We start from the raw sequence: 27606 nt of genomic DNA, 5'->3' as shown, positions 1-27606 counted from the left end.
GATTGGGCTCAGGTGGGGGGGGGGGGGGACTACTATTGACATTTTTTTAAGATTTTAAAATGTTTATATCTTAATGCAGATAGTGAATTTAAGAAAAAGACCTTTTACCTTTATAACCACTTTAAAGTGGCTCCAAAGTCTAATTGTTTTTATACTTAATGTGTTCTCTGCATTAAGTTAAAAAAAGTCCCAATAAATGTTATGCCCCCCTGCTTCCCTAAAAAATTAACTAACTCCTCCACCAATCTAGACTGTCCCATCTGCAGCACCACTCTCTTCTCTTCCTAGTTTCACAAGACATAGGAAGGAGGAGCAGAGAACGTGTCATGGTGCCAGGAAACCAGACCACATGAAGTAAAATAAAGCAGTTTCTTAGGGCAACAACAATAAATGCACAGCAAGAGTGAGGAGCGAAACCAGGAATAGCCGGGGTCAAATCCAGAAGCGGGTAGCCATCCGAGCCAGATCGACTGTAGAAGTGGGTATTCATCCAACCCGGGTCAAGTCCAGTAGCGGGTAGTCTGCCGATGCCGGATTGTCTGCCGATGCGGGGTTGTGATCCAGGAAAGTCGTCAGCCAAGCCAGGTCATGCAAGGAAGAACACGGAGAACAGAAGACTGCTAGCAGTGATGCACCTTCGGGCACAAATACAAGGGCATGGACTGCAAGCCATCATCGGTATATATAAATAGTCAGGTGTGCAATATCATCACTGAGCGACACCCAAGCGGCAGGCAAGTGATGATGCAAACAGGGTTTATAAAAGACAGTAGTCTGCACATGTTCAAGATGCCTGCCAACAGGAAGGCAAGGTAAGAGCTTGACAGTACCCTCCCCTAAATGGCTCCTCCTCCCCAGAGCAAAAAACGGTTTCTGAGGAAAGCAAGCATGGAAAGCACAGAGAAGGGCAGGAGCAAGAACATCAGTGGAGGGAACCCAGGAGCGCTCTTCAGGGCTCCAGGTGCACCAGGTATTGAATCTGACCTAGGAACAGATGAGTATCCATGATGCTGCTAACCTCATACTCCTTATAATTGCCCACAGGAATGGGACAAGGGTGAGAAAGTGAAGAAGTATAGCGATTGAAAACCAGTGGCTTCAAAAGTGACACGTGAAAGACATTGGAGATATGCATGCCAGGAGGAAGATCAAGCGCATAGGCCACCAGGTTTACCTTACGGTAAAGGCCCAAAAAATAGGGGGTGCCAGTTTAGGAGTGGGCACCCTGAAGTTGAGATTACCGGTCAACAACCACACCCTCTTCCCGACCTGGTACGAGAGGGTGTGAGAGACCTGGTACGAAGGAGCAGATAAACATCTCTGGTCTGCCTGGAGCTTGTGACGCTGTGCAGAGACCCGTAAAGACTCTTGAATCTGCACCCAAGAGGAACAGAGGGAATGAAGATCATCCTCCAATGTCCTGTGGTGAGAACAACTAAAAAAACGAGTTTGAACCCATAATTGGCCATGAAGGGAGACATTCTGGGAGACGAGTTGATGGCAGAGTTCATGGCAAACTCTGCCCAGGGAAGCAGATCAACCTAATTATCCTGATGGTCAGAGATTGGCAGCTGAGAATTTGCTCCAGAGCTTGGTTGGAATGCTCAGCGGTACCATTGAACTGTGGATGGTAGGCCAAGGAGAAGGAGAGTCGAATACCCAAGTGGGAGCAAAAGGTGCATCAGAAACTGGAGACAAACTGGCTCCCACGGTCCAAGACAATCTCCTTAGGCAACCAGTGTAAGCGGAAAACTTCCCTGGCAAACACTGAGGCAAGCTCCTGAGCGGTAGGCAGCCGCATAAATGGAACACAGTGGCACATTTTTGAGAACCGGTTGACGACCATGAGGATAACTGTGTAACCTCAAGACGTGGAGAAGTTCCACAATAAAATCAATGGCCGGGTGAGACCGGGGACGCTCCCAATTGGGAATGGGATGCAGTAGGCCCAAGGGAAGGTGCCGTAGAGAATTTTTCTAGGCACAGGCCAAACAAGCAGCCACATACGCAGCAAAATCAGTGCAGAAAGATGGCCACCAGAACTGATGGGAAATAGCCCATGACACCTGGTTCTTACAAGGATGACCGGCAGTCTTGGAATCGTGGTACATGCGCAACAGTCTGATGTGCAACCCCTCAGTTAAAAAACATTTGCCAGCAGGTCTCTCTGTGAGAGCATCAGGTTGGGCAACCAAGATCTGTTCCCCAAGAGGAGAGATTAAGTTAGTGCGGATGGCAGTCAGGATATGATCCAAAGGTATGACCAATGTTGGCACGGAGTCCTCCCTGGACAACTCAGAATACCAGCGAGACAAGGCATCAGCTTTAAGATTCTTGGAGCCAGGCAAATAGGAGACTACATAGTTAAAACAAGACAAGAATAAGGCCCATCTGGCCTGATGGGGTGTGAGCCTCTTGGCCCCTGAGAGATACGTCAGATTCTTATAATCGGTGAGAATGAGAACTGGAACCACAGAACCTTCAAGCAAGTGTCTCCACTCTTTGAGAGCCAGGATAATAGGCAAGAGCTCTCTGTCTCCAATCTCAAAGTTACATTCAGCTGGAGACAGCTTCTTGGAGTAGAACTCACAAGGAAGTAAAGGTCCATCATGTGTCCGACGATGAGACAGGAGGGCGCCTACTCCTGTCTCAGTTGCATCCATCTCTAGGACAAAGGGCAAACCAGAATTGGGATGAGACAGAATGGGAGCCAAAGCAAAAGCAGACTTGAGGGCCTCAAAAGCTTGGATGGCAGCAGGAGTCCGATTGTGGGGATCTCTGCCCTTCTTAGTCAGATCTGAGATAGGTTTGGCCAAAGAGGAAAAGTTCCTGATAAATTGCCGATAGTAGTTGGCAAACCCAAGGAAATGCTGAATGGAACAGAGACCACAAGGGCGAGTCCATTGTAGAACAGCCGAAACCTTCTGAGGGTCCATGGCGAGCCCCTTTAGCAGAAATGATGAAACTCAAGAAGGCAACCTGAGACAGGTGGAATTCACATTTCTCAAACTTACAGAAATGTCCATTCTCATGCAACCGTTGCAGCACTCATCTGACATCAAGGTAGTGTTATTCAATGGAGTCTGAGTAAATCAAGCTGTCATCCAGACTACCAAGCATTGCTGCAACATATCACAAAATACATCACTGATGAACTCCTGGAAGACAGCGGGCGCATTGCACAAGCCAAAGGGCATCACTAGATATTCGGAATGACTGGTTCTGGTATTAACCGCTTGCCGACCGCCGCACGACGATTTACGTCGGCAGTCAGCCCCTCACAGGCAAAGCGACGTAGGGCTACGTCGCTAGCCTGTGAGGGTCTAGGGAGCGAGCGTGCGCCGCCGGAGGCGCGCTCCCACTCCCGCGCGGTCACGGACCTCCCCGGGCGTGTGACCGGCGGACCCGATGTCCGCCGGTCACTCGCGATCGTCCGTTAGAGCAGGAGAAAGGCAGGCGGCTAATGTAAACAAGCCGCCTGTCATTCTCCCCTGTGTATGAATAGTGATCATACGGTTCTACTATGTAGGACCGTTGATCACTGTTCCTACACCTCAAGCCACAGCCAATCACAGCTAGAATCACGCCCCTAGGGACACACATAACCCCTCCCTCTCAAAAAAAGTTAACCCCTTCACTGCCAGTGTCATTTTACAGTAACAGTACATATGTATAGCACAGATTACTGTAGTAATGTCACTGGTAACCCCAAAAGTGTCAAAAATGTCAGTCAAGGGTCCGATCTGTCTGCCACAATGTCGCAGTACCGCAAAAAAAATCGCAGATCGCCGCCATTACGCGTTAAAAAAAAACAACAAAAATAACCAAAATCTTTCCCTTAGTTAGTAAACGCAATAGCTTTTGCGCAAACCAATCAAAATACGCTTTTTTTACCAAACATTTGTAGCAGAAAACAAATTGACCTAAAATGTTAAAAAATGTTGATTTTTACATTTTTTTTGGGGAATTTCATATAAAAAAATGTGAAAAATATTGTTATTTTTGCAAAATTGACGCTTCTTTTTGTTTATAGCGCAAAAAGTAAAAATCGCACAGGTGATCAAATACCACCAAAAGAAAGCTCTGTTTGTGGGAAAAAAAGGACGTCAAATTTGTTTAGGTACAGCGTCGCACGACTGCGCAATTGTCCGTTAAAGTCACGCAGTGCCGAATCGCAAAATAGGCCATGGTCAGGAAGGGGGTAAAATCTTCCGGGGCTTAAGTGGTTAAACACGGTCCTCTACACATTGCCCTTCCTAATCCCTACAAGGTTATACGCGGCCCTTAGGTCAAGCTTGGTAAAGAACGTGGCTCCCTTGAGGCGGTCGAACAATTCAGTAATCAACAGAATTGGGTATGCATTCCTGACCGTGATGCGATTGAGACCCCTATAATCAATGCAAGGTCTCAACTCACCCCCCTTCTTCTTTATGAAGAAAAAACTGGCAAGCGCTGGAGAAGTGGACTTGCGAATGTGCCCCCGGGCAAGCGCATCCACCTTGTATACTTTCATGGCCTTATTCTCCGCAACCGAGAGAGGATAAACCCTGCCACAAGGGGGAATGGCACCAGGTTGAAAGTCTGTGGCACAATTGTACGGACTATGAGGAGGAAGAGTACCAGCGCGCACCTGGTCAAATACATCTTGATACTCATGATATTCAGTAGGCAACACTGAATCTGAAGAGGTTAAAAGTACCTTCAGGGCCACACTGTGGAGACCAAGAGATGATCTCGACCGATTGTCAATCAAAGGTCGGATTGTGTTTCTAAAGCCTAGGGTACCCCAAAACAACAGAGTAGTGTGGGGACAATATAACCTGGTATTGATCAAAATCCAGAAAGAAATGAGAGCCTCGAGCTCGTCAGGGAGATCCTTGGCCGCAATCTCGTCCTTCAATGTATCAGAAAGACCACGAGAGAAGACAGCCACCAGAGCCTCATTTTTCCAGCCCACCTATGCTGCCAGGGTATGAAATTCCGTGGCATACTCAGCAACGGTTCGTATACCCTGTTGAATGTACAGGAACAGCTTAGCAGCAGAGGCAGAGCGAGCAGGCACATTAAATACCTTACGAAAGGAGGCAACAAAACTTGGGTATCACAGGATTATCGTTCTCCCATAAGGGATTTGCCCAGGCCAAGGCCTTGTCTGAGAGCAATGATATTAGGAAGCCCACCTTGGTCCTGTCAGAGGGTAACACCTGAGGAACCATTTAAAAAAAATTCCCACTTGGTTTAGTCATCCCACTGGTAACCGGGGCTCCAACTGCAGCTGCAGGAGCAGGAGCAACAACAGGAGCAGCAGCAGGAGGGGCCACCTGCCTAGCAGCACCAGAAGCAAGGTGTGCTGTGCATTCAAGCAATGTCTGCAATGCCTGAGCGAAATGACCCAAATGGTGATCTTGTTGATCGAGCCAAGTAACCAGCATGGGGAGCGTAGGAGCACCTGCATTGTTAGGATTTATGGCCTTTGTGTACTGTCAGGTACAAAGCCAGGTCATGCATGCAGGAACATGGAGAACAGAAGACTGCTAGCAATGATGCACCTTGGAGCACAAACACAAGGGCAAGGACTGCAAGCCATCAGAAGATATCTATATAGTCAGGTGTGCATCATCATCACTGAGCGATGCCCAGGCAGCAGGCAAGTGATGATGCAAACAGAGTTTATATGAGGCAGCAGTCTGCACATGTCCAAGATGGCTGCCAACAGAAAGGCAAGGTTAGACCTTGACAGAACGCCAGCGGGTTTCCAAAAGGAGGAGGTAAGCCACTGCTCTGTGCAACATATAATATTATATAATAACCTTTTAATTTACATTTTAAGAAACAGTTTTTACAATCACTTTAATAGATTCACACTGAAGCTGCAAAATTAATTTTGGACACCTAGGCTTCAGTGACCTCTGGTCACTTCAAAGTAGAAGAAAGAGGTAATCCCCAGTGCCACACATCCATGCAGTCCTACAAATATCATGAGAGTGACAACCTGGAGTTGTTTTGCCTAGCCCTGGGAGCTTAATTATGGGGATCCTTATGATTAAGCTGGGGGGGGAGCAAAATCCATGGGGGGCATGGCCTGCTTGGAGTCCAGGCTGTGATTGTCACTCTCATCAATATTTTAGGACTTCATGGATGTGCGGCATTGGGGATTACCTCTTTCTTCTCCCTTGAGCTATAGCTTAGAGCCAGAATGGTCTCTGTCCTTTGCCAGCACTCCCTGCTGCCAAGGCCGAGGAACCTACACACATACTTCACATCAGAAAGAGCCTGAGCAGCCACTAAGCCATACCAGGTGTCACGGTCACTTCAAGATAGTGGTGGAGTGTCACGTACCTGATCGAAATGCCAAGGTGCTGAGAGAGCTCCCCTTGCGGCTAAGTGCGGTACACCCCTGAAGGTGGTAAGGGAGGTGTAGTGCCCAAAGAAGCACAGGTTTCCAACAGGGTTATGAAGAGCTGGGCCAGTGATCACCTGATGGATACTGGAGATGACAGAATACACAGCAAGACAGATGTCTCTCTGTAAACTCAAGATATACTTGGCAAACTGGAACACAGGAAACAGTAGTAGAAGCCAGGCTGAGGATCAAATAGGAACTTGGCCAAGGTCAGAACAGGAAGGCAGGCAAGTAGTAATAGCAAAGTCCGTAATGTGAGCCGGGGTCATACACAGGTGATCAAACAGGAGAAAGGCTGGTAGAGCAAGCCAAAGGGTCAACGCTAGGAGAAGAGATCAGACAGGTCAGGAGAGAGCCGGGTCACAATAGGAAATCTAAGGAAAATACACAGAGGCTCAGGAACACAGGAAGGCTGACGACAATCCAGCAATTTGATGGAATCAGCAGCAGTCTTATATAGACCAGCAAATAGCCTCATCTGTCACGTTATGCATGCGCCATTGCACACACGCGTTCGCTGATTCGCGCTGTTTCGTCTGAGTGCGCCAATGCGCATGCAGACGGGACTGTGCCTGATGCGCCCATCTCTAGTATTGGCACGGACATTTCCCTGACATGGAGCTTACCGCAGTCAGACAACAGATGCAGAAATCTGTCTGAGACAGATTCCCTTTAATTTGCTAGTCTGCCTGTACCTTTAAGTATAGGTTGTGAAATATTAAATGTCAATTATTGTAAAAAGGAACATAAATATATTTAGGATTTCTAGCGATCTTGTAAAATATGTACATTATTGGAAAATTTTAATTTTATAAAGACATACAATTTAATAAAGTTTAATAAAGTTTCCTGGGACCATATTTTACGATTTGTAAAAATTAATTTATACGCAAACTGCCTAAGCTAGATGCAAAAGGCCTTATGATGGAAAATGTCTGAACAAAGAACTGTTTGTTTAACTGCTTGTAAAGTATAAAGTGAATCTTAACCTTTCCTTCTGCCTGTGCCACTGGACGATGCTTAGTTATAAGAAAGTTCTCTGTTGAGGTGTCTTTCCAAACCAACACTTTCAGGAATGTCAATCTGCTGACCTCACTCTTTTTCCCACTGTTCTCTATTGGTCCCTCTAGCAGACCTCCATGTCGCCACTGTAGTGACATAGGGAACGGTGGGAGGGACCACTGAGTGCAAGCACAGGAAACAGGAAATGAGGCACTGAGCAATGAACTGTGTGAGCTTGGCTTTAGGTGTGAGGCAGGAAGAGGATCATGTGTTGCCCTGGACCTGAAATCATGGGGTTATTCAGTAAGTTGCACCAATGGATCAGAACAAGTGCCTGCTACCAAGCTGTAGTGTGACCTCGATTTGTTTTTTTAAATAAAAAGTTACTTTAATACAGACTGTTCCTGAAAACCTTTTTCAAACTTTAATTTATTTTTAAAATCAGGAAACATAAAGAAAAGAAAAATATTACAGAGCAGACAAGTCACCATAGATGTCTATTCAATAAAACATGACTTACAGCAGTCAAGGAATAGTCATAGTCAAAAATACTAAACTTTTATTTAATCTTTTTAGGGACCATTTAACATCAGCTTCGTTGTCAGGAAGGATAGACTCTGGATTATCTGGTTTCAGATGAAAATACAAATTGAAAAGGATATTGCTTTACTTAAAGTTTGATTCATATAAGATATGGCTCCGTCTTCTATTCCCTTTTATTTTATCCTAGTGCATTACCAGTTAGTCAGGCTTTCATTCTTCCTGACTCATTTATAGGATGGTAATAATGTGTAATCTAACATCATAGAGTCTCTGGTGTTTTGAAGGTTTTAAATTTATGAACGTCCTCCTCCAGAAATGATCATACTGGGTGAGGTCTCTTTAGAACCTGCGCAAACTGGACAGGGTATTTTTCCTCTTTACTGCTTTTGCTTATTATTCGTTTCCAAGAAAGTCCTTACGTTTTTACATAAACAATACATGGCTGGATAAATGAACGGGATAGTGCTTTTAGTTAGTACTATTTTTGAAAAATTACAGTTGTTTGAAACCTTTGTTGTGCGATGCATAAAGCAAGTTTATAAGCTGAAATGAAAAAAAGGCCAAAATAAAAAGGAAAGATAAAATGTCCATTACACTTACTAATATAGTATATACTAATTTATAGATAATAAAAAAGCTAGACATACATCCATTATTTTTAACTTTGATGATCCTATAGCAATGTGACTCTCAATCACATGACCTGTGCCAGGGCAGATGATGTAAAAACACTAAGGATCTTGGCAGACAGCCATCAGCAATCTGCTCAGGCAGATCAATTCAGTCTCAGGGTAATAACTGCATGGTTAAAGAACTTCGGCCTTCCCAGTTGATGACACATAGTGATCAGTGGGCAGGCATCTACTATCAGGAAGATGGATCAAGCAATTAATTACAGTACAGTACTGCACAGGAGGATGAGCATGGGGCATGTTACAATTGGCAGGTACAGTAATCAATTTTGGCACTAGGCCAGCTTTAGATATAAAATCTACTTTAAATCAAATATTACAAACTGCATATAAACAAGAATTATTACTGCTTTTTAGCTACAATGTAATTTGTGGAAAACATCATAACTGTAATTATATAAATAATAAGTGTCTAAATTAACAATAAGGCTTTATTTTTTTTATAACCTTCTGAATAAAACCACCATAGTTGTATTATGCTACTTACCAATTCATCTACTTTTTTCTGCAAGCTGTATTTTGACAACTGCAACAAGAAAGGTGACATTATTTACATATATATCACAACAGCAAAAACGAATAATGAGCACCATTTTAAAGCAGGTAATGTCATTCAGTAAACAGTGGTATCACCAGCAAACACGGCTGCTGTGTAATAAATTTACTAAAAATGTATGTCAAGGAAAAAAAATGCACTATGTGAAATTGGTTATGATTCCGCGCTAAAGGGATAGCATTTTTTTTTATAATTATTTTCACTATATATTTTTTCACATTCTTTTGGTATCTTTCCCCATTAGGATTGCACACACTAAATAGGCAGCGCCACCTATACCTATTGTTTTAAAAAAATGCACTATGCCTCCTGAATGTGGCTCCATGTGGCTTTTTTCCCCCTTGAGATAAAGCCACGTGTGATAGTGGCGTAAAGCGTAGAGGTGGAGCCTGGCGGTGGGATCAGATATATGGAACACGCCAGAGCTGTTGTATTTTTAACCTCTGTAATATTGTTTTAAATAAATGTGATTGCATTGCATGAAGCTGGGGGTGTGTGGTTTATTGAGCCAGTTAACTCAGGTACTGCACTATTGGAAGTAATTCTTTCTTTCTATATGTTGCCTTGGAGCTTTCTGTAAACAGCGTAGGAGCCATTTTAGGAACCTGAACATCAGAGTATTCCTGAGATATGCTGTGTTGACCCCTTGTGGGTCTAAGATGGAGGTAAGCATGCACAGCACATGGTGAATGGAGCACACTGCTAATGGAGTGGATTTACACCTTTGGGAAGCACATCATTGCAATAAAGACTTTGGTTGTTTGCACAAATGAAAGGAGAATCACCATTGACTTTATTTAGGGGACTTGTTAGTTCCCTGTGGTTTTCTTGCACTTTATTTCTCTTAATAACATTTTTATTGTCATTTTGCACTAGCACTTTATTGATTTCATGTGACTACACAATTGTTAATCTGTTTTATATGTAAGTTGTTGGTGGAGCAGCACTATAACATTTTTCTCTTTTATTTATTGTGCATGTGGGAACACATTAGGTGATAGCAGCAGCTATATATTTGTATGCTTTAGCTGCAGCGCACAATCACTTTCTAGACAACGCTTTAAAATTGCACACGCTTGTGAAATCGCACCAAACTTCGGTATGTAAAAATGTCCATAGGCAACGGCTTATAAGACTTTATTGGTTGCCAGTTTAGAGTTACACAGGAGGTTTGGTGCTAGAATTATTGAACTTGCTCTGACGTTCGTGTGATACCTCAAATGTGTGGTGCAATGTTTACATATGCATACAGGACCAACGTGTGTGTTCGCCCTTGCGCACGAGCACAGGGGGTGGGGGTGCTTTAAATTATTTATTTATTTATTGGTGTGACACTGGTACACTGACAGATATTTTAATGCACTTGTAAACTTTGACAGACACTGACAGATGTTGATGACACAATAGAACACCATTGCACTATTGCAGATTTTTTTTGCACTGGTACAGATGTTCATGGGGACACTGTGGCAGATGCTTTGTGCACTGGTACAGATGTGATGGGATACTGTGACAGATGTTTTGTGCACTGGTACAGATGTGATGGGGCACTGTGACAAATGTTTTGCGCACTGGTACAAATGTGATGTTTTTGTGCCCTGTATAGTTGTTTTATGGGTACACTGACAGGGACAGTGGTGCTAGGTGTACTGTGCGGGGATCTGTGACAGTTCTGTGTTTGTAAAATCATCCTTTTACACAGAGCTGTCACAGAGGCTGCAGATTACCCCCCCCCCCCCCAAACACACACACACTGAGTTCTCACTGAGCTCAACCAGGAGAACACTGTCACAGAGACACGTGTCTCTGTTTAACCTGTAGGGGCTGTGATTGGATAAAGCCATCATGTAATCAGGAGGGCCAATCACAGCTCCCATATCCGAATCCCTTCATGTGTCCTGTGATCACAGCCATCACAGGATCCTGTGGCCGCAAGTGGGTTCCCGTTCTGAGGGACGTACGGGTACGTCCTCTCAGAAAGGTGAAGCTCCCACCCGGCTGTTTATGTACATTGGCCTGGTTGGGAAGTAGTTAAAGAATAAATTCACCTTTGCAGCGTGTTACATGTTCCACCTATATTTAGGGTAAAATCTGTAACACGTTTCAGCTCCTTTCTCCTTGATACCCCTTCCCTATGACAGTGAGTATGGGTTCTTCTCCCTGTACTCGCTGTCATTTTAAAATAAAAACTTCCTTTGAATAATTAAACTACAAATACCATCTTCTACCACTCATTTTTGGATATGTAAACCAATTTATTTTGTTTAGTTTACTACTTTAAGTTTTCTTTTTGTAACCATTTTTGGTGTCTGTGTACTACTGTATGATTACTTTGTTATTTCTTCTTTTATTATTATATTTTTTTGTTCAAAAGAAACTACTACTACTACTACTACTTGTAGTTTCAGTGGGCTGCAGGGGCATTGATGAGCGGTGTTGGGATCCACTGACATGTTCTCTTGCTTTCAAACAGAAATCCTGTACAGAAATACAGACTGAAAGCCAGAGGACATGTCTGTGGGAGCCTAGGAGTGTAGGAATCACTGAGTCAAACAACCCTCTGTCCTTCAGCATCTGGCTTTCAACAGACAAGCCGTCAAAGCCAGTGACTGTAAGGCAGGATGGAAGATTGGCCCTTGGGACAGCAGATGGGACACCAGATCGGCGTACCATGACCGGTGAGGCCAGTCTGGAGCCACTAGGATGACTGGAATCCCTTCTGTCTCGATCCCGAGTAGCAGTCTCGGCAGAAGCTGGAGAGAAGTAAAGGCGTAAATCAGATGATACTGACTCCAAGGAGCCATGGGATGCGATGGGACTCTTTACCCCTGGAAGCCTAAGGGGGAGGAGTACTCTTTCCCCTTGTGAGGCCCTTGATGATGTCATCCAAGGAAGCTCCAAACAGGTGATCCCCCATGATTGGAAGATCAGACAAGGTCTTCTTAAAAGCCTGGTCCGCAGACCAGCATTTCAGCTAGATTATTCGCCCCAGGACCACTGCTGAGACAGACAGTCTAGAAAGCAGGAGAGCGGCATCCAAAGAGCCATCACAGACAAACTGTAGCCCTTGGACCAACTGATCCACCAGCTCCACTAAGGCAGGGGGGAGCTGCTTCTCCTCCAGGTCTCGTCGGAAAAGTTTAGCCCACTCGGTCAGAGTTTGTGACACCAGGGCAATAGTAATTACCGGCCTAGCCGCAGCCTTAATTTTTGAAAGCGCCCAGCCGCCGGGACGCGAGCCCTAGCAGTGCCGACCACCCAGGGGCAGCAGAGAGGAAGGCAGATGCCCAAACAGGAGGCAGTGGCATCAGCCACCCTCACAGGGGCCACCTCACTTAGTTTCCAGTGAGTAGGCCTCAAAGTCCCGGCCTCAATTTTTTGCTAGATCAGGCCACGTGAGGTGTTTTCCCACAGATGTTAAAACATCTGATTCCCCAGCCCAACAACCACCGCAGGGAGCCCAGAGGACATCCCCGCCCTAGTCACCAATCCCCAGGGTGGCAGGGAACCCTGCTCAACCCCCCGTTGAGCCCCAGGAAAACCCGGTCAGCAGCAACTTCAACCAACCACTTGCTGACCGCGCTATAGCAGAGTGACGGCTACAGCGCGACTGGCTAGTTCTGGGACACCGTCAACTGGAAGTGTCTGTGATCGTTGGGTCCACGGGACCCAGCACATCACAGTTTGGGGTAAAGGGACAATTACAGTGTTCATCAGTGCCCTACAGTGCCCCTACAGTGCCCATCAGTGCCAATGCAGTGCTCATCAGTGCACTTCAGTGCCACTACAATGCCTATCAGTGCCCTACAGTGCAACTACAGTACACTACGGTGCCACTACAGTGTTCATCAGTGCCCTACGGTGCCACTAAAGGGCACATCAGTGCCCTGTGGTGCCACTACTGTGCTCATCAGTGCCCTATGGTGCCACTACAGTGCTCATCTGTGCCACTACAATGCTCATCAGTGCCCATCAGTGAGTGCTTATCAGTGCCATAAGTGGCCTACAGTGCCCATCAGTGCCATCACTGAGTGCTTATCAGTGACCTACAGTGCCACCATTGCCCTACAGTGCACATCAGTGTCCTACAGTGCCATCAGTGAGTGCTCATAAGAGCCACAACAGTGCCGTATTAGTGCCCATCAGTGTCACCCTATCAGTGGATCCTCATCAGCACCTTTCAGTGCTGTAAAAATGGGTACAAAATACGTTAAAAAATGAGTTTATTTTTTTTCCACATTTTCCAAAAACTTGCAGGAAAAAAATGACACGTTCAAAAGACGCATTATGCCTCAAAGAATATACATTGGGGTGTTTGCGTTCCCAGTAGGCAAGTGGTTAAGGGTCCCAAAAAAAAAAAAAAATATTAAAACCATTTCATTTTATTATTGTGAATATAAAAATATTGTTACATGAAAGAATAACTAAAATGTATAGCATATTCATATACTTCAGTCTAAATATTGATTAGGCTCATCCAAAGAGTATGTTTAGCTAAGGGTCAGTTCCCCCACCCAGGTGGAGATATAATAAATTCTAATATTTCTTAATAAGTATTGTTGTGAATATAAGGTATTATTTACATTAGAGACGCTGTAGTCTGATATTTGGAATTCTGTATATGAATGTGCTATAAATATTATTTATTCTCTCCTGTAACATCATTTTTATACCTAAAAAAATTAAAATGAAATGGTTCTCTTTTACCCTGGATGGATGCAAAAAATGGTAATGCAAGTTAAGCCTGCTGCATTGCAGTGCCAATTATTTTCAATGGTATACTTACAGATCTAGACAATGCACCTGTGAACATACTGTATGTCTGTTGTGCTGCACTGAAAAAAGTGTCAATGTCTGTTAAAATATGTACCACATTACATCAGACCTGTCTAAATGTGCCTTTAAACTTAGCCCTGTAACTCCAAACTCTAAGCCTAGCTTTAACATAAGCCTTAACCACTTGCCTACAGTGCACTTTCACCCCCTTCCTGCCCAGGCCAATTTTCAGCTTTCAGCGCTCTCACGCTTTGAATGACAATTGCGCGGTCATGCTACACTGCACCCATATGACATTTTTATCATTTTTTTCACACAAATAGAGCTTTCTTTTGGTGGTATTAAATCACCTCTGGGTTTTTTATTTCTTACAAAAAAAAAAAGACAGAAAATTTTGAAAAAAGAAAAGTTTTTCTTATTTTCTGTGAGTACATTTTGAAAATAAATACATTTTTCTCCTTCACTGATGTGCGCTGATGAGGCGGCACTGATGGGCACTGATAGGCTGCACTAATGGGCACTGATGAGGTGGCACTTATGGGCACTGATGAGGTGGCACTGATGAGGAGGTACTTATATGCCGCACTGATGAGCACTGATAGGTGGCACTGATAGGCGGCACTGATGAGCATTATTAGGCAGCACTGATGAGCACTGATAGGTGGCACTGATGGGCACTGCGAGGTGGCACTGCTGGGCACTGAGAGGCGGCACTGATGGACACTGATGGGTGACACTGATGGACACTGACGGGTGGCACTGATGAGCACTGATGGGCAGCACTGATGAGCACTGATGGGCAGCACCATCAGTGCCACACTCAGTGCCCATAGTGCTGCTAGTCAGTGCCCACCTAGATGAGCAGGCACTGATGGGCACTGACTGGCAGCACTATGGGCACTGATTGTGGGCACTGATGGGGGGCACTGATGGCGGGCACTGATGGTGGGCAGTTATGGCATTTTATTTCCCTCTTGTGTAATCAGGGCACTGGTGATCAGTGCCCTGATTACATTTCTCTGTGTCCCCTAACCGCTGATCGGCTCTCCTCTTCCTCACACGCACTCTCTGTGTGAGGAAGGAGAGCTGGCATTGGATGTTCCGATCACGTGGTAAATGGCCGCTGTGATTGGCCATTCACCACGATCTGTGATTGGCTGTGTCCAAGGGACGCGGCCTACACAGATTTTCCCCGATGCGCGCGCGGGAGCACGCGGGGAGCCTCCCGGAAATTAGAGCCCGCGCTGTAGCCGTCTTTCGGCTATAGCGCGGGCGAGAACTGGTTATAGGACAAGTTCACCTTAAAAAAATATATATATATTAATATACGCACATTTTTTTTTTTTGCAAGCTAAAAAAAATGTGCATTTACTATTTTTTTTGTAGGAGCCTGGAAATCATTGCACAAGTGATCAGCAGATCGTGGGTGCAATACAGGGCTCCTGCAGACTGTCAGTGTACGCTGTCTGCTCATACCTTGTACAGGCAGGCAGTTACACAATGACAGGAATAATTAATAAACTACCTAAAGCATTCAACAACACCCTTGTAGTTCATAGAGAACTACAAGCTATCTGTTGCAAAATATGTTGGTACTTGTAGTTCATTCATTCACAAACCTCTGTGAATGAATGACGCGATTGTGTGGGTGAAGCCGCGCACATTCGCGCTCTTTTCAAATAGTGACTGTGGGTGCTGGGAGAAAATACCCAGCCCTGTCACAGGGAGGAAGGGGGGTTGGGGAGCAGCTGCAGGTGCAGACACATGTTACACCCTAAAAATGGGTGGAATAGGTATCATGCTCCCAAAGGTGAACCTATCCTTTAAAAGGAACCTATGAGAACAGAAATAATTAAACTCTCATAACTTACTTGGTTTTTAAAGGTCCATAAGAGAAATCATTCTGACCCTGATTTTACTATCACTGTGACTCTTCTCACAGAAAAGGAAGGCCAACCCTGGGTTTGAGCACTCCAACAGATTTGTCATGTTGGGTGAAGATGTTGGGGTGGCAAACTCAGAGGTGGCAGTCCTAGATGTCACTGCTATCCCTAACAGCCGGAAGAGCAGTCCATCTAGTAGAGGTAGTGAGGGGACTGTAGGTAGGCCTAGACAGTTGGTGGTAATTGGGAATTCTATAATCAGAAGAACTGATAGAATAATTTGTCGCCAGGATCACTTAAACTGAATGGTTTGCTGTCTCCCTGGTGCCAGGGTTCGGCATGTGGTGGACCGGGTTGATAAATTACAGGGAGGGGCTGGGCATGACCCAGCTGTCTTGGTCCACATTGAAACCAATGACAGAATATATGGAAGGTGGAGGCTCCTTAAGAACCAATTTAATGAACTAGGCTGCAAGTTGAAGAAAAGGACTTCCAAGGTGATATTCTCTAAAATATTGCCTGTGCCATGCGCAACACAGGAAAGACAGGGGGAGAGTAGAGAGCTGAATGCATGACTAAAGACCTGGTGTAAGAAGGAGGGATTTGGGTTTTTAGAGCACTGGGCTCACTTTTCACTAGGGTGCATCCTTTACGCTAAAGATGGTTTGCATCGAAATTGAAGGGGGTCTTTTGTGCTAGGGGAGAGGTTTATTGGAAGGCTGGAGGAGTTTTTAAACTAGGATTGAAGGGGGAGGGTGAATTAGATTATAATGGGGCAGACAGGTCAGACAGGGGTCAGCCCCCTATTGGTGGTTGGAATGGGGAAAAATGGGGGGAGAATTATGGCAGAGGAGAACCATTGGAAATGGTACTATTTGTACCAAAATTAAAAATATGCAAAATAAGGGTGCAAAATGTGACAATGAATTAAAGTGTTTGTTCACCAATTCCAGAAGTCTGCCAAGCAAAATAGGTGAGTTGGAAGCTCTGGTGCATGAGGAGATCTATGATTTATTTGGTATTGCTGAATCTTGGCTTCATTCTTCACATAACTGGGCTATTAATATTCCTGGCTATGCTCTCTTTCGTAAAGACAGGGTAAAACGGAGAGGTGGTGGTGTCTGTCTCTATGTGAGAAGTGATCTCAAAGTGAGTGTAAAAGAGGACCTAGTTAATGGAGAGTCTGATGAGTCTGAAGCAGTATGGGTGGAAATGTACATGGATGTGCGTAATACTAAGATTATCATTGGAGTTTGTTATAGACCTCCCAGTATAAATGAGGAGGTGGAGACTCAGCTCCTGGCACAGATAGAAAGGGCTGCAAGGGCTGGGAAAGTGTTAATAATGGGGGATTTTAACTACCCAGACATAGACTGGAGTAATGGCACTGCTGGAACAGTTAAAGGGCAAACATTTATAAATCTATTACATAAAAATTTTATGGTACAGTTTATTGAGGCCCAGACTAGAAATGATATTCTGTTGGATCTAGTAATCTCAAACCATTAGTGGTGTACCTCAAGGTTTAGTGTTGGGACCCTTACTTTTTAATATCGTTATAAATGATATAGGGTCTGGGATTAAAAGTACCATTTCAGTCTTAGCAGATGACACCAAGCTTTGCAGTGGAATAACTTAATTACAGGATGTCTCCAACTTACAAGCTGACCTCATTGCACTGTTTTATTGGGCAACTATGTGGCAAATGAGGTTTAATGTTGATAAATGTAAAGTTATGCACTTGGGGGCTAAGAATATGCATGCATCATACATACTAGGGGGACTAAATCTGGGGGAATCCATAGCAGAGAAGGATCTGGGTGTTCTGGTAGATCCTAAGCTTAATAATAACATGCAATGCCAAGCTGCGGTTTCCAAAGCAAGCAAAGTCCTTTCTGGTATTAACAGAGGCATGGACTCAAGAGAGAGAGATATAATTTTGCCCCTATACAAATCATTAGTAAGACCTCATCTGGAATATGCAGTTCAGTTTTGGGCACCAGTTCTCAAAAAGGATATCGGGGAACTGGAGAAAGTGCAGAGAAGGGCAACCAAACTGATAAGAGGCATGGAGGAGCTCAGCTATGAGAAAAGATTAGAGGAACTGAATTTATTCTCTCTTGAGAAGAGGAGATTAAGGGGGATATGATCAACATATAGTTGATCCATATAGTGAACTTGGTGTTGAGTTATTCACTTTAAGGTCAACACAGAGGACAAGGGGGCAGTCTTTACGTCTAGAAGAAAACAGATTTCATCTCCAACTACGGAAAGGTTTCTTCACTGTAAGAGCTGTGAAAATGTGGAATAGACTCCCTCCAGAGGTGGTTCTGGCCAGCTCACTAGATTGCTTTGAAAAAGGCCTGGATTCTTTCCTAGGTGTAATATAAATGGGTATTAAATATTTATAGGTAAAGTTGATCCAGGGAATATCCGATTGCCTCTCGGGATCAGGAAGGAATTTTTGTCCCCTGCTGTAGCAAATTGGATTATGCTTTGCTGGGGTTTTTTTCTTTTTTTTATTGGTTGAGCCAGATGGACTTGTGTCTTTTTTTCAACCTGACTTACTATGTAACTATCTAGTGAACCAGTGACCCGGAACAAGAATGCAGGGCAAGAATTTACACTTTTCAGACTTTGCTGGCTACATGTGATTCTAGGTGACTGACTCACTAAATAATGAACCTAGCGTGGCTTTGATAGTCCCAGAGCCTTTAATAATCAAGTCAGCATTGGCAGTTCCAACATTTAGATCCTCACAGGTTCTATAAACACTTAACCAAGCTAATCCCAAAAGCAAACTATCACATAATGTTTTTTGCTAACAGTTACCTTACCACATAAGTTCATACATGACCCACACTAATTCATACTTAAAATACAGCCTAAAATATACAGATTTCTATACAGCTTCATATAACATATAGGAAACTATGACTTCTGTGCTTGTAGAACATAGTACAGTACAGCCATGATTTGTACATGTTATGTGTGGACAGATAGTTAGATGGTAAGATAGATATTAAATTACAGTTTGTGTATGCGTGTCTCTCCAAAAAAGTAGTTATAAGTTAAAACAAGTTTCCTTAGAAATGTGTGTCTCTAAAAATGTTAGGCTTTGGATTTTACAGAAAAATTAAAGCAATCAAACACAGATGACAGTTTTCAGAAAAGAAAAAAAAAAACCAGAATAAATGTAAAATTAGTAAAGGCTAATATTGATAAAATACAAAAGAACAAAGACAACAGGATGCTGATCTCTATATGTATTATTCCCATTGAAAACACACCAGCTATATACAAACACTGCCTTACATTTTATTGTGACAGGTATTAGTGTTTTGAGACAAAACAGAAAAAATTCCCAGCTCAATTCACCAACCAGTTTGCTTACTAACCAAATTAACCTGTCTAACAATATGCGTTAAAAACAGGGGTTTAATTAGCACACATATCCACATATCCATTAGAGTGCATGTGCTTCTACTGTGTAAAAAAGCAGAAATTTACAGGAGTTAGGACTGCGGGTAATACAGGGTACCATGAAGTGGCCCTGCAGCTTACACATATGCGTTTGCACATGGGTGCTAACTAAACCCTTGTTTTTAACGCATACTGTTAGACAGGTTAATTGGGTTGGTAAGCAAACTGGTTGGTGAATTGAGCTGGGAATTTTTTCTGTTTTTGTCTCGCATGCGTTGCCCTTCCATGTGCTCTTTGCTATGAAGGCCAGTAATAGGTGGGGGCAGGGGCCATTTTGTTTGTTGTTGAGGTATTAGTTAAATTAAAATATTCCTACGAGCAAACGAGTTGAGCACTAGATGTAAACTGCAGTGAGCACTGCACTTTCTCATAAGTGTGGGGTTAAATAAATGAATCAATAATGCCATGCAATTAAAGTGCTTCCAGTGTACATGCACATAAATAAATATCAACTGCTAATCATGTATTAATACATAAATAATAAAAAATATATATAAATATCAGAGTGCTTAAAAATATCAAAGTGCTTAAAAAACATGCAAATCCGTGACCATAAATCCAATGTAAATCATATATGCAAAAAATGCCAAAATTCATAAAAGTCCAAATAATTTGTGGAAATTGGTAACCAATATACTCTTGAAACAGTGTTCAGTAGTGCTATGAATGATCAACATAATGATCTGATGAATTGTCCACTTCAGAGTGTCAAAGCAAATCCTCTGTAGTGAATGACACCATCACCTCAAACCCCCAGTGGATGGATCCTCACCTTAATTCCAGAGGCCCAGCAATTAAGCTTCGTCTAATGCACAGTGTACCCCTCTCGGGTCACCTTTCTCAGGTCAAAAATGATCAATCGATCCCCCCAGGTGGGGATCCTAACCTGGATAGATTCTCCTTAAATCAATCGATCGATACGTAGGGGAGGGACACGGACGGCAGCTGCAGACACTCAACAGAGAGTTATCAAGCAGAGAGGCTGACCATTTCAGATCCCACTGTCATCACAGATTATTTGTCTTGGAATGTTTTTAAACGTTGGTGCACTATAGCACCTTGAATATGTGAGTACATTTCTTATTTTTAATAAATTGGAGTTTAAAAAATATAAGCACTATTGGAGATCCTTCTTTTTCTTTTATGGTACATCAATCGATTGATTTAAAGAGAATCTATCTAGGTTAGGATCCCCATCTGGGGGGATCAATTGATCATTTTTTACCTAAGAAAGGTGACTCGAGAGGGGTACACTGTGCATTAGACCAAGCTCAATTGCTGGGTCACTGGAATTAAGGTGAGGATCCATCCACTGGGGGTTTGAGGTGATGGTGTCGCTCACTACAGAGGATTTGCTTTGACACACCTTTTATCACTCTGAAGTGGACTATTTATCAGATCACTGTGTTGATCATTCACAGCACTATTGAACACTCTTTCAAGAGTATATTTTTTACCAATTTCCACAAATTATTTGGACTTATATGAATTTTGGCACTTTTTGCATATATGATTCACATTGGATTTATGGTCATGGATTTGCATGTTTTTTAAGCATTTTGATATTTATATATATTTCTTATTATTTATGTATTACTACATGATTAGCACTTGATGTTTATTTATTTATTTATGTGCATTTACACTGGAAGCTCTTTAATTGCGCGGCATTATTGATTCATTTATTGAGGTATTAGTGTTTCATTTACAGGTCAGAACACCATTTAGTACAAAATGTCATGTCTTTACTTAGACGCAGCTACTCAATTTCTCATCTGTCTGTGTATCAGGAGCAGTGGACCATAAGATACACTATACATCATTTACACTGTGGCATGTAGTGAACTAGGCAAAACAAATCCCAACTGATCTCATGGATAAGGTCATCCTTGTGGGGGCATTTATTTTGGTTCCAAAATGTAAGAAGCATTAAGAAGATGATTGAGCGTGCCCAAGCTGACAGGAAAAACAAGCTATTTGTAGAAGAATTTTAATAAGAATCAAATGCACCCTACCTCCAACAGTACAAATAACCAATCCTAACAGCAAATGATGTTAAAAATCCTTGGGCTGTTACAATCAAATGCCAGATATTTTCTTATACTTCTCCAGGTAAATGGAAAAATCTAGCTTATCATTTTATGTAAACTGAACTTTTTCTTATGTACTACAAATCAAAATTTAAACACCTGTATGTCATAATTGTGTTCAGTTGTTTTCACTATTTCCTCATAATTTATTTGACTTAATTGGGCCAATTTTTTAAAGTTGTTTTTAAAGTGTACACTGTTTTTAACAGTTTTTTTTGTGTCTGTTTTAGCCATATACTGTACAGTAAACATGCAATATTGATTTAAAAGTCACTTGCTCTCAATATTCTCCTAAACCCCTGGTACCCAGACTGCAGCTCCTTGGTACTCGCAGCCCTCGGATCCCAGCAGCTAACTACAGGAGCACTGATTTTGCAAAGTAGCTATAATGACAGTGATCTAGAAGTCTCATGTAACACCTCAATATCTAACAGTCTTTTGCAGAATGTCCCCAATGTTTAACTACACCTTTAGAATGTCACCAGTCTCTAACTAGCTGTATGGTCAAAGATGAGACCCCCTATTTCTAGTAAGTTGACAACCTACATTTGTAATTTCCAATAATTTTCCAATTATTGTACCATCTATAGGGATAAAAAGAGCAGTATGTACTGTAAAACACATCAGAAACATACCAAACCAAACAAAACAAAAATGGCTGGTGTGAAATGTTTCTTACAGGAATCTTCAATGTATGCACCTACAGTGATGAAGGGGATACTAGTATGATATAGGGCAGTAGTAGAGATATTATGATGCTACAAATGTCACACACTTACAATGTATGAATAGCTGTACACATCACTCACTATTTGTTGAACATTAACATTTTTTTTATGTATAAAAGCATGTATGATGACTTAGTTTACCTGGAGAGTTTGTCCTTTTACCCCTTTTCCAGCTTATTCTTTGCTAACCTTTTTCCCAGTTTTTTGCCATATTTTAGTAAACTATGCCAAACTTTTAAAGATTCAGGGTACAAGAGCTTTAAAAAAAAAAAAAAATGTTGAAATGTTTCCTGACATCCCTCTCTTCTTCTAAATTAGCAGCTCAGTTGGTTTATTCCAGATTGGCAACTGTGTTTGCCTGATTTTTAAAAACAATCCCACTTTACTTTATAAAAAAAAAACAAAAAAAAAACATTAATTTAGTCTAACTGTAATGACCAGCTTACTGTTTATCCAGTTCGTTAGTTGGCCATTTAAGGAAGTGGTAAACAATTTCACTAGGCCACTTCTTTATAAAAAGATCCTAATGTGTGGGGGATATAAACAAATAAAAACACCATAGAAGCCTTAATTGGGCTGAAAAATAAAATGTAAAATCACCTGCAGTACTTTTATGTCTTCTCTTAAACCAAGATTTTCTCTTTCCTTTGTTTCTGCAGAAAACTGAAACCTTCCCTTAAAGAAAAAGAATGGAAACTGTTATGTTTACAGCGATGACAAGACCAGATATTCATATCTTATATCAGACATAGAAGAGGAAGGTGGGGACTTTAAATTAAATTGAATTCTATTCATTTCAGCCCACACTCTCCGGTGTGTGGGGTTTCCATCTTTGCCCAGCTGCCCTGTGAGCCCTCAGCTCCCGTGGGAGACACCTGGTGCCATGTCCTACCTCCTATGCTAGCACCTACTCAATTTGCAATGTAAGCTTTGGTATATTGGGGGATTCACTCTCCCCCTTCCTCGTTTGTTGAGTCTTCATTCTATATCATTGTTGCTGTTTCCTTACACAGTTATACACATATATTTTCTAGATATGAACTAGACATCTACTCCTGATGAAGTGGTACAGTTGGTCCACGATACGCCTCGAGTCTATTGATGTTATGATCATACAACTATTCTACTATTGATGCAACTTTGAGTTCAATATTGTTGTGATTCTATCCAACTACTATACTACTCATTACCTATATTGTTTATATGAACACTGGATTTGAGGACGATTTACCAGTTTTTTCATTTCTCTGAAGAAATTTTGTTCTATCATTACTCTGAATATTTTGTATAATAATGTTCATTACTTGTTTATGTCAATAAATGTATTTATTGTTCCTGACAGCCTGGTCATGTCTTTCATTTAAAGTCCCGACCTTCCTCTTCTATTCAATTGGACAGGGATGGAGACGCAAAGCACATCCCACCGTGCGTCTCATTTAAAGTCCCAAACCTCCCCCCTTTTTTTATATATGAGACATACTACTGCAGAGAAGGTTCATGACAGTTTTCTACTCATCCGTTTGGAATGTCTTACCTGAATCACATTAAAGTGTTTTTTTTATCTATATGTCAATGAAAACTAAGGAATAAATACGTTTGTTTTTTTTAATCAGATATTTTTCCTTATTGAAAGCAAAACAAGTTTTTATACATTGTAACATACAAAAGGAATGCAATTGCTGTATAGACTACAGCCTTGGCACAGGTTCAAAAATAGGCAAAATTCAAAAACAGGCCAAAAGAAAACCAAATATGCTTCTAGACCTTTTCTAAAAAGTTTCTGTAATACTCAGGATCTCGTCACGGTATCTCTGTGCATTCAAAATGCCATCAAGAAAATGCACCGGTGTTCGTTGTCCATAAAATACGCCTGCCCATACTATAACTCAACCGCCACCATGGGCCACTCGATCCACAACGTTGACATCAGCAAACCGCTCACCCACACGACGCCATACATGCTGTCTGCCATCTGCCTTATACAGTGAAAACCGGCATTCATCTGTGAAGAGAACACCTCTCCAAAGTGCCAGACGCCATTGAATGTGAGCATTTGACCACACAAGTCAGTTACAACCACGAACTACAGTCAGGTCGTGACCCCGGTGAGGACGACGAGCATGCAGGTGAGCTTCCCTGAGAGGGTTTCTGACAGTTTGTTCATAAATTCTTTGGTTATGCAAATCAATTGTTGCAGCAACTGTCCGGGTGGCTGGTCTGAGATGATATTGGAGGTGAAGATGCTGGATGTGGAGGTCCTGGGCTGGAGTGGCTACACGTGGTCTGTGGGTGTGAGGCCGGTTGCATGTACTGCCAAATTCTCTGAAAGTTCTTTGGAGACAGCTTATGGTAGAGAAATGAACATTCAATTCACAGGCAACAGCCATTGGGCAGGCTTCTGTCTAAGGGGCATGATCACAAAAAAGTCAGCCGAATGGCTCCCGCTCAACCCTCTCGTCCCCCTGTCAGAACACAACAGAACAGCAAGGGAGATCACTGTATTAACACTGGATTGTTAGTACAGCGGCTTCATTCTGAGATGGTTGAAGGAAAAAAAACTAGCAGTGTGTACATGCATACAAGACTTAACAACCATAGAGTTTTTTTTTTACAATGGTATCATGTCAAATCACAAATCTCAAATGGATTTGTTCCTCATTTTAGGACAGTATACTATTCATACCTTTTCCAGTTCCACTGCACACATCTTTGCATTAAACTGTTGTTTGGAAGGAAAAATAATATTTCAGTAAATGCAATCAGGTATTTAGGCAAACAGATGTAAAATGCAATAGATGTAAAATGCAATAGATACCTTTGGGAATACACGCATGTAGTCTGTATTTAGCAGCCAATAGACAGAGCAAATTTCTTTCCTGCTACCACAGGCAGACAGACAGCGTTGACAGTAGAATCCCTTCTACTGAGCCATTGTATTCTCCACAGTAATCACAGTCAGTGATTATGGCTAGCGGCTATACTAGCTTGCAAAATCCAGCAGCCTGGTTGTACCTAAGATGAGTAATTGATCAACTTGGTACATTCAGCCTGCCCATACATGGTTTGAATATGGGCTGGTTCCTGCTAAACTGGCCCAGGTTCCTGCTGAACCAGGCCAGATACGAACCGAGTATGGCCTGCCTAAGAGGGCATTTCCCTTCACTTTTGGGAGATTTTTTTTTTTCGTTCCTCTGTGTGTCCATTCAGACACAGAGCTGCGGCTCGCCCCTGCCCCCCTCTCTCTCCTCATTGGCTCACTGACTTTGACTGACAGCAGCTGGAGCCAATGGCCCCCACTGCTGTGTCTTAGCCAATCTAGGAGGTAGAGTCCTGGACAGCCGAGGTTCTTGTGCAACACTGCTGGATTGAAATGGGGCTCAGGTAAGTATTACAGGGGTTGCTGCATACAGAAGGTTTTTTATCTTAATGCATGGAATGCATTAAGATAAAAAACCTTCTGCCTTTAGAACCACTTTAATTATTGTTAGCACTTTATATTGATTGGCACTGGGCACTTTTGTTTTAGGTTAAATCTATGTATGGTTTCTGATACACATTGGATACATACCAAATAATACACACAAGTGGTATTAATTCAATCAGTGTTTATTGGTATATCACTTTCCTTTACAAGTAATTTGTGGAAAGGGTAAACACCGCTCTTTTTTTAATATCAGTAATTATTTAAGATTCTTGTGTTATAAATTACATGTTCTAATCTTCCAATTTTCATTGCAAGGGTGGTTTCCTGGCTTGAAGGGTCCTGTGGAGCCCGGCTGGAGCCGCCAGTTCATGCGCACACCCAGGACTACATGCTAACATAAATACAGCAGCTTGGAAGAGTCATGCATGCCCAGTGACATGAATTATGGAACATGTACTCCCAAGGAAGGGAAAACTGTTACTGCGCATGCAGTGATGAGTGTACGCTCCCTGAATAGAAACTCAGGGAATCAATGCAGCAGGACCTGAAGGCTTTGCCTGTAACAACATTAAAAATGAGTGCTGGACATTTTTTTTCCAGCAATAATTGAATGTGCTGTGCTGAAGTGGTGAATATAGATGTGTTATTGATATAGTAATAAAACATTTAGTACTGCTTTGTGCAGGAAAGCCAATCACTACTGGAAGAAGAAAACAATTGCTATTATGGAAATTAGTGATTATATCTCAGTAAATGATATATTTAATCCTTTCAGGAAATGTTTATAAAAATGTTAACCATAAATTAAAGTTAAAAACCAAAATTATAATCATACAGTACCTGTTTCTTTAACACAGATAAAGCATCTTTGTGCCGCTTTTCAATGATTTCTTCCTGATTTGAGAATGATTCCTAATCAAAGATGCAATTAATTATCCGTGCAAGCAGTAAAATATTAAAACAGTGGGTGCTCAAATAACAAACATAGTCAAAGGATGACATTATTTGTTAGTTTCAACATTACATCCTTCCTAATGATGAACACCTTTTACAGCTATTTAACTACAAACGACTACCATTTACTACTAATAAACTACTATAAACTACTGAATCTCTGCCAACAGCTGGAATTACTGAACATCAAATTGTAGAAATATTGACATTCTTCTTGTCAAAGATGGGATAAAGATTTGCTTGTTTGAAGTTATTGTTGTGAGAGTCAAACTACTATGTAGCAAACCTTTGTCAGTTTTTGACATTTACTTTTTTTAAGTTATTACATTAGTTTAGTTAATTACCTAATGCATTTCACAGATAGGTGGGTCAATAAATCCAACACCAAAAGTACACCAGACTGTGATGTGGTAACAAACACACCGCTACTTCAAATACCTTACTTCTATCAGTTACTTAGGGGTGCAAAAAAAACTGTTGCTGTGATTTGTCAACCTTACAGTTAGGGTGTTTTTGGATGTGCATCTAAATCTCCCTTGCCTCTGGAGCCCAGTCAGTGTTTGCATCGCCCTGCAGAGACTACTGACAGGCAGTGAGGAAGTGCAACGCCTCCTTACCGCCTGTTTTAACCCTATTTTTGCTGACAAACGTGCCGTAACAGTGTGCTTTGCATGCAGTTGCGGGGCGTTTGAGGCGCTTCCCAATTGACTTGCGTGTGGTGATTGGTGGACTTGCCGCCTGCGGATCGCTACAAGTTGGGTCAACTTTGCCCTGGGCATGAAGCGTAGTATCATGGCGGAAGTAAGTAAACACCCCTGTCCACTTAAGGGGGGGGGCGGTTGGTGGGTGGCAATAACAAGGCTCCACCACGCATTTTTGTCGCCCTCCAACTGCAAGACTAAACGAGGCCTTAGTGTACACAATAATTATCATTAATTCACATTCATTTGTAAAGAATTGTAAAGTGAAAGCAAAAATGGTCACAAACTGTCCTCAGAATGTATGTACAGCCAAAACTTTTCTTTAGCTTTGATTAGAGTAGGGTTAGAATATCTGTCAGGTTTTTATTGTT

At 42.3% G+C, this 27606-nt stretch overlaps 1 protein-coding gene across 1 annotated transcript in view; it reads right to left on the bottom strand.

The window, feature by feature from the left end:
• Nucleotides 1-27606, bottom strand: part of CCDC73 (coiled-coil domain containing 73) — a gene marked incomplete at its 5' end in the record, with an annotated part of 225926 nt that overhangs the window by 112175 nt on the left and 86145 nt on the right. Inside the window, 4 exons of the mRNA XM_082270483.1 lie at nucleotides 9128-9166; nucleotides 22757-22831; nucleotides 24840-24875; nucleotides 26421-26492. Coding sequence (XP_082126609.1) covers nucleotides 9128-9166; nucleotides 22757-22831; nucleotides 24840-24875; nucleotides 26421-26492 — 222 coding nt within the window. The remainder of the gene's footprint in view (nucleotides 1-9127; nucleotides 9167-22756; nucleotides 22832-24839; nucleotides 24876-26420; nucleotides 26493-27606) is intronic.

This window comes from Pelophylax lessonae (genome assembly GCF_965119305.1).
Source record: "Pelophylax lessonae genome assembly, chromosome: 10".
Taxonomy (NCBI): Eukaryota; Metazoa; Chordata; class Amphibia; order Anura; family Ranidae; genus Pelophylax; species Pelophylax lessonae.
The sequence above is the reverse complement of the archived record's forward strand: the minus strand, read 5'-3'. Positions and strand labels throughout refer to the sequence as shown.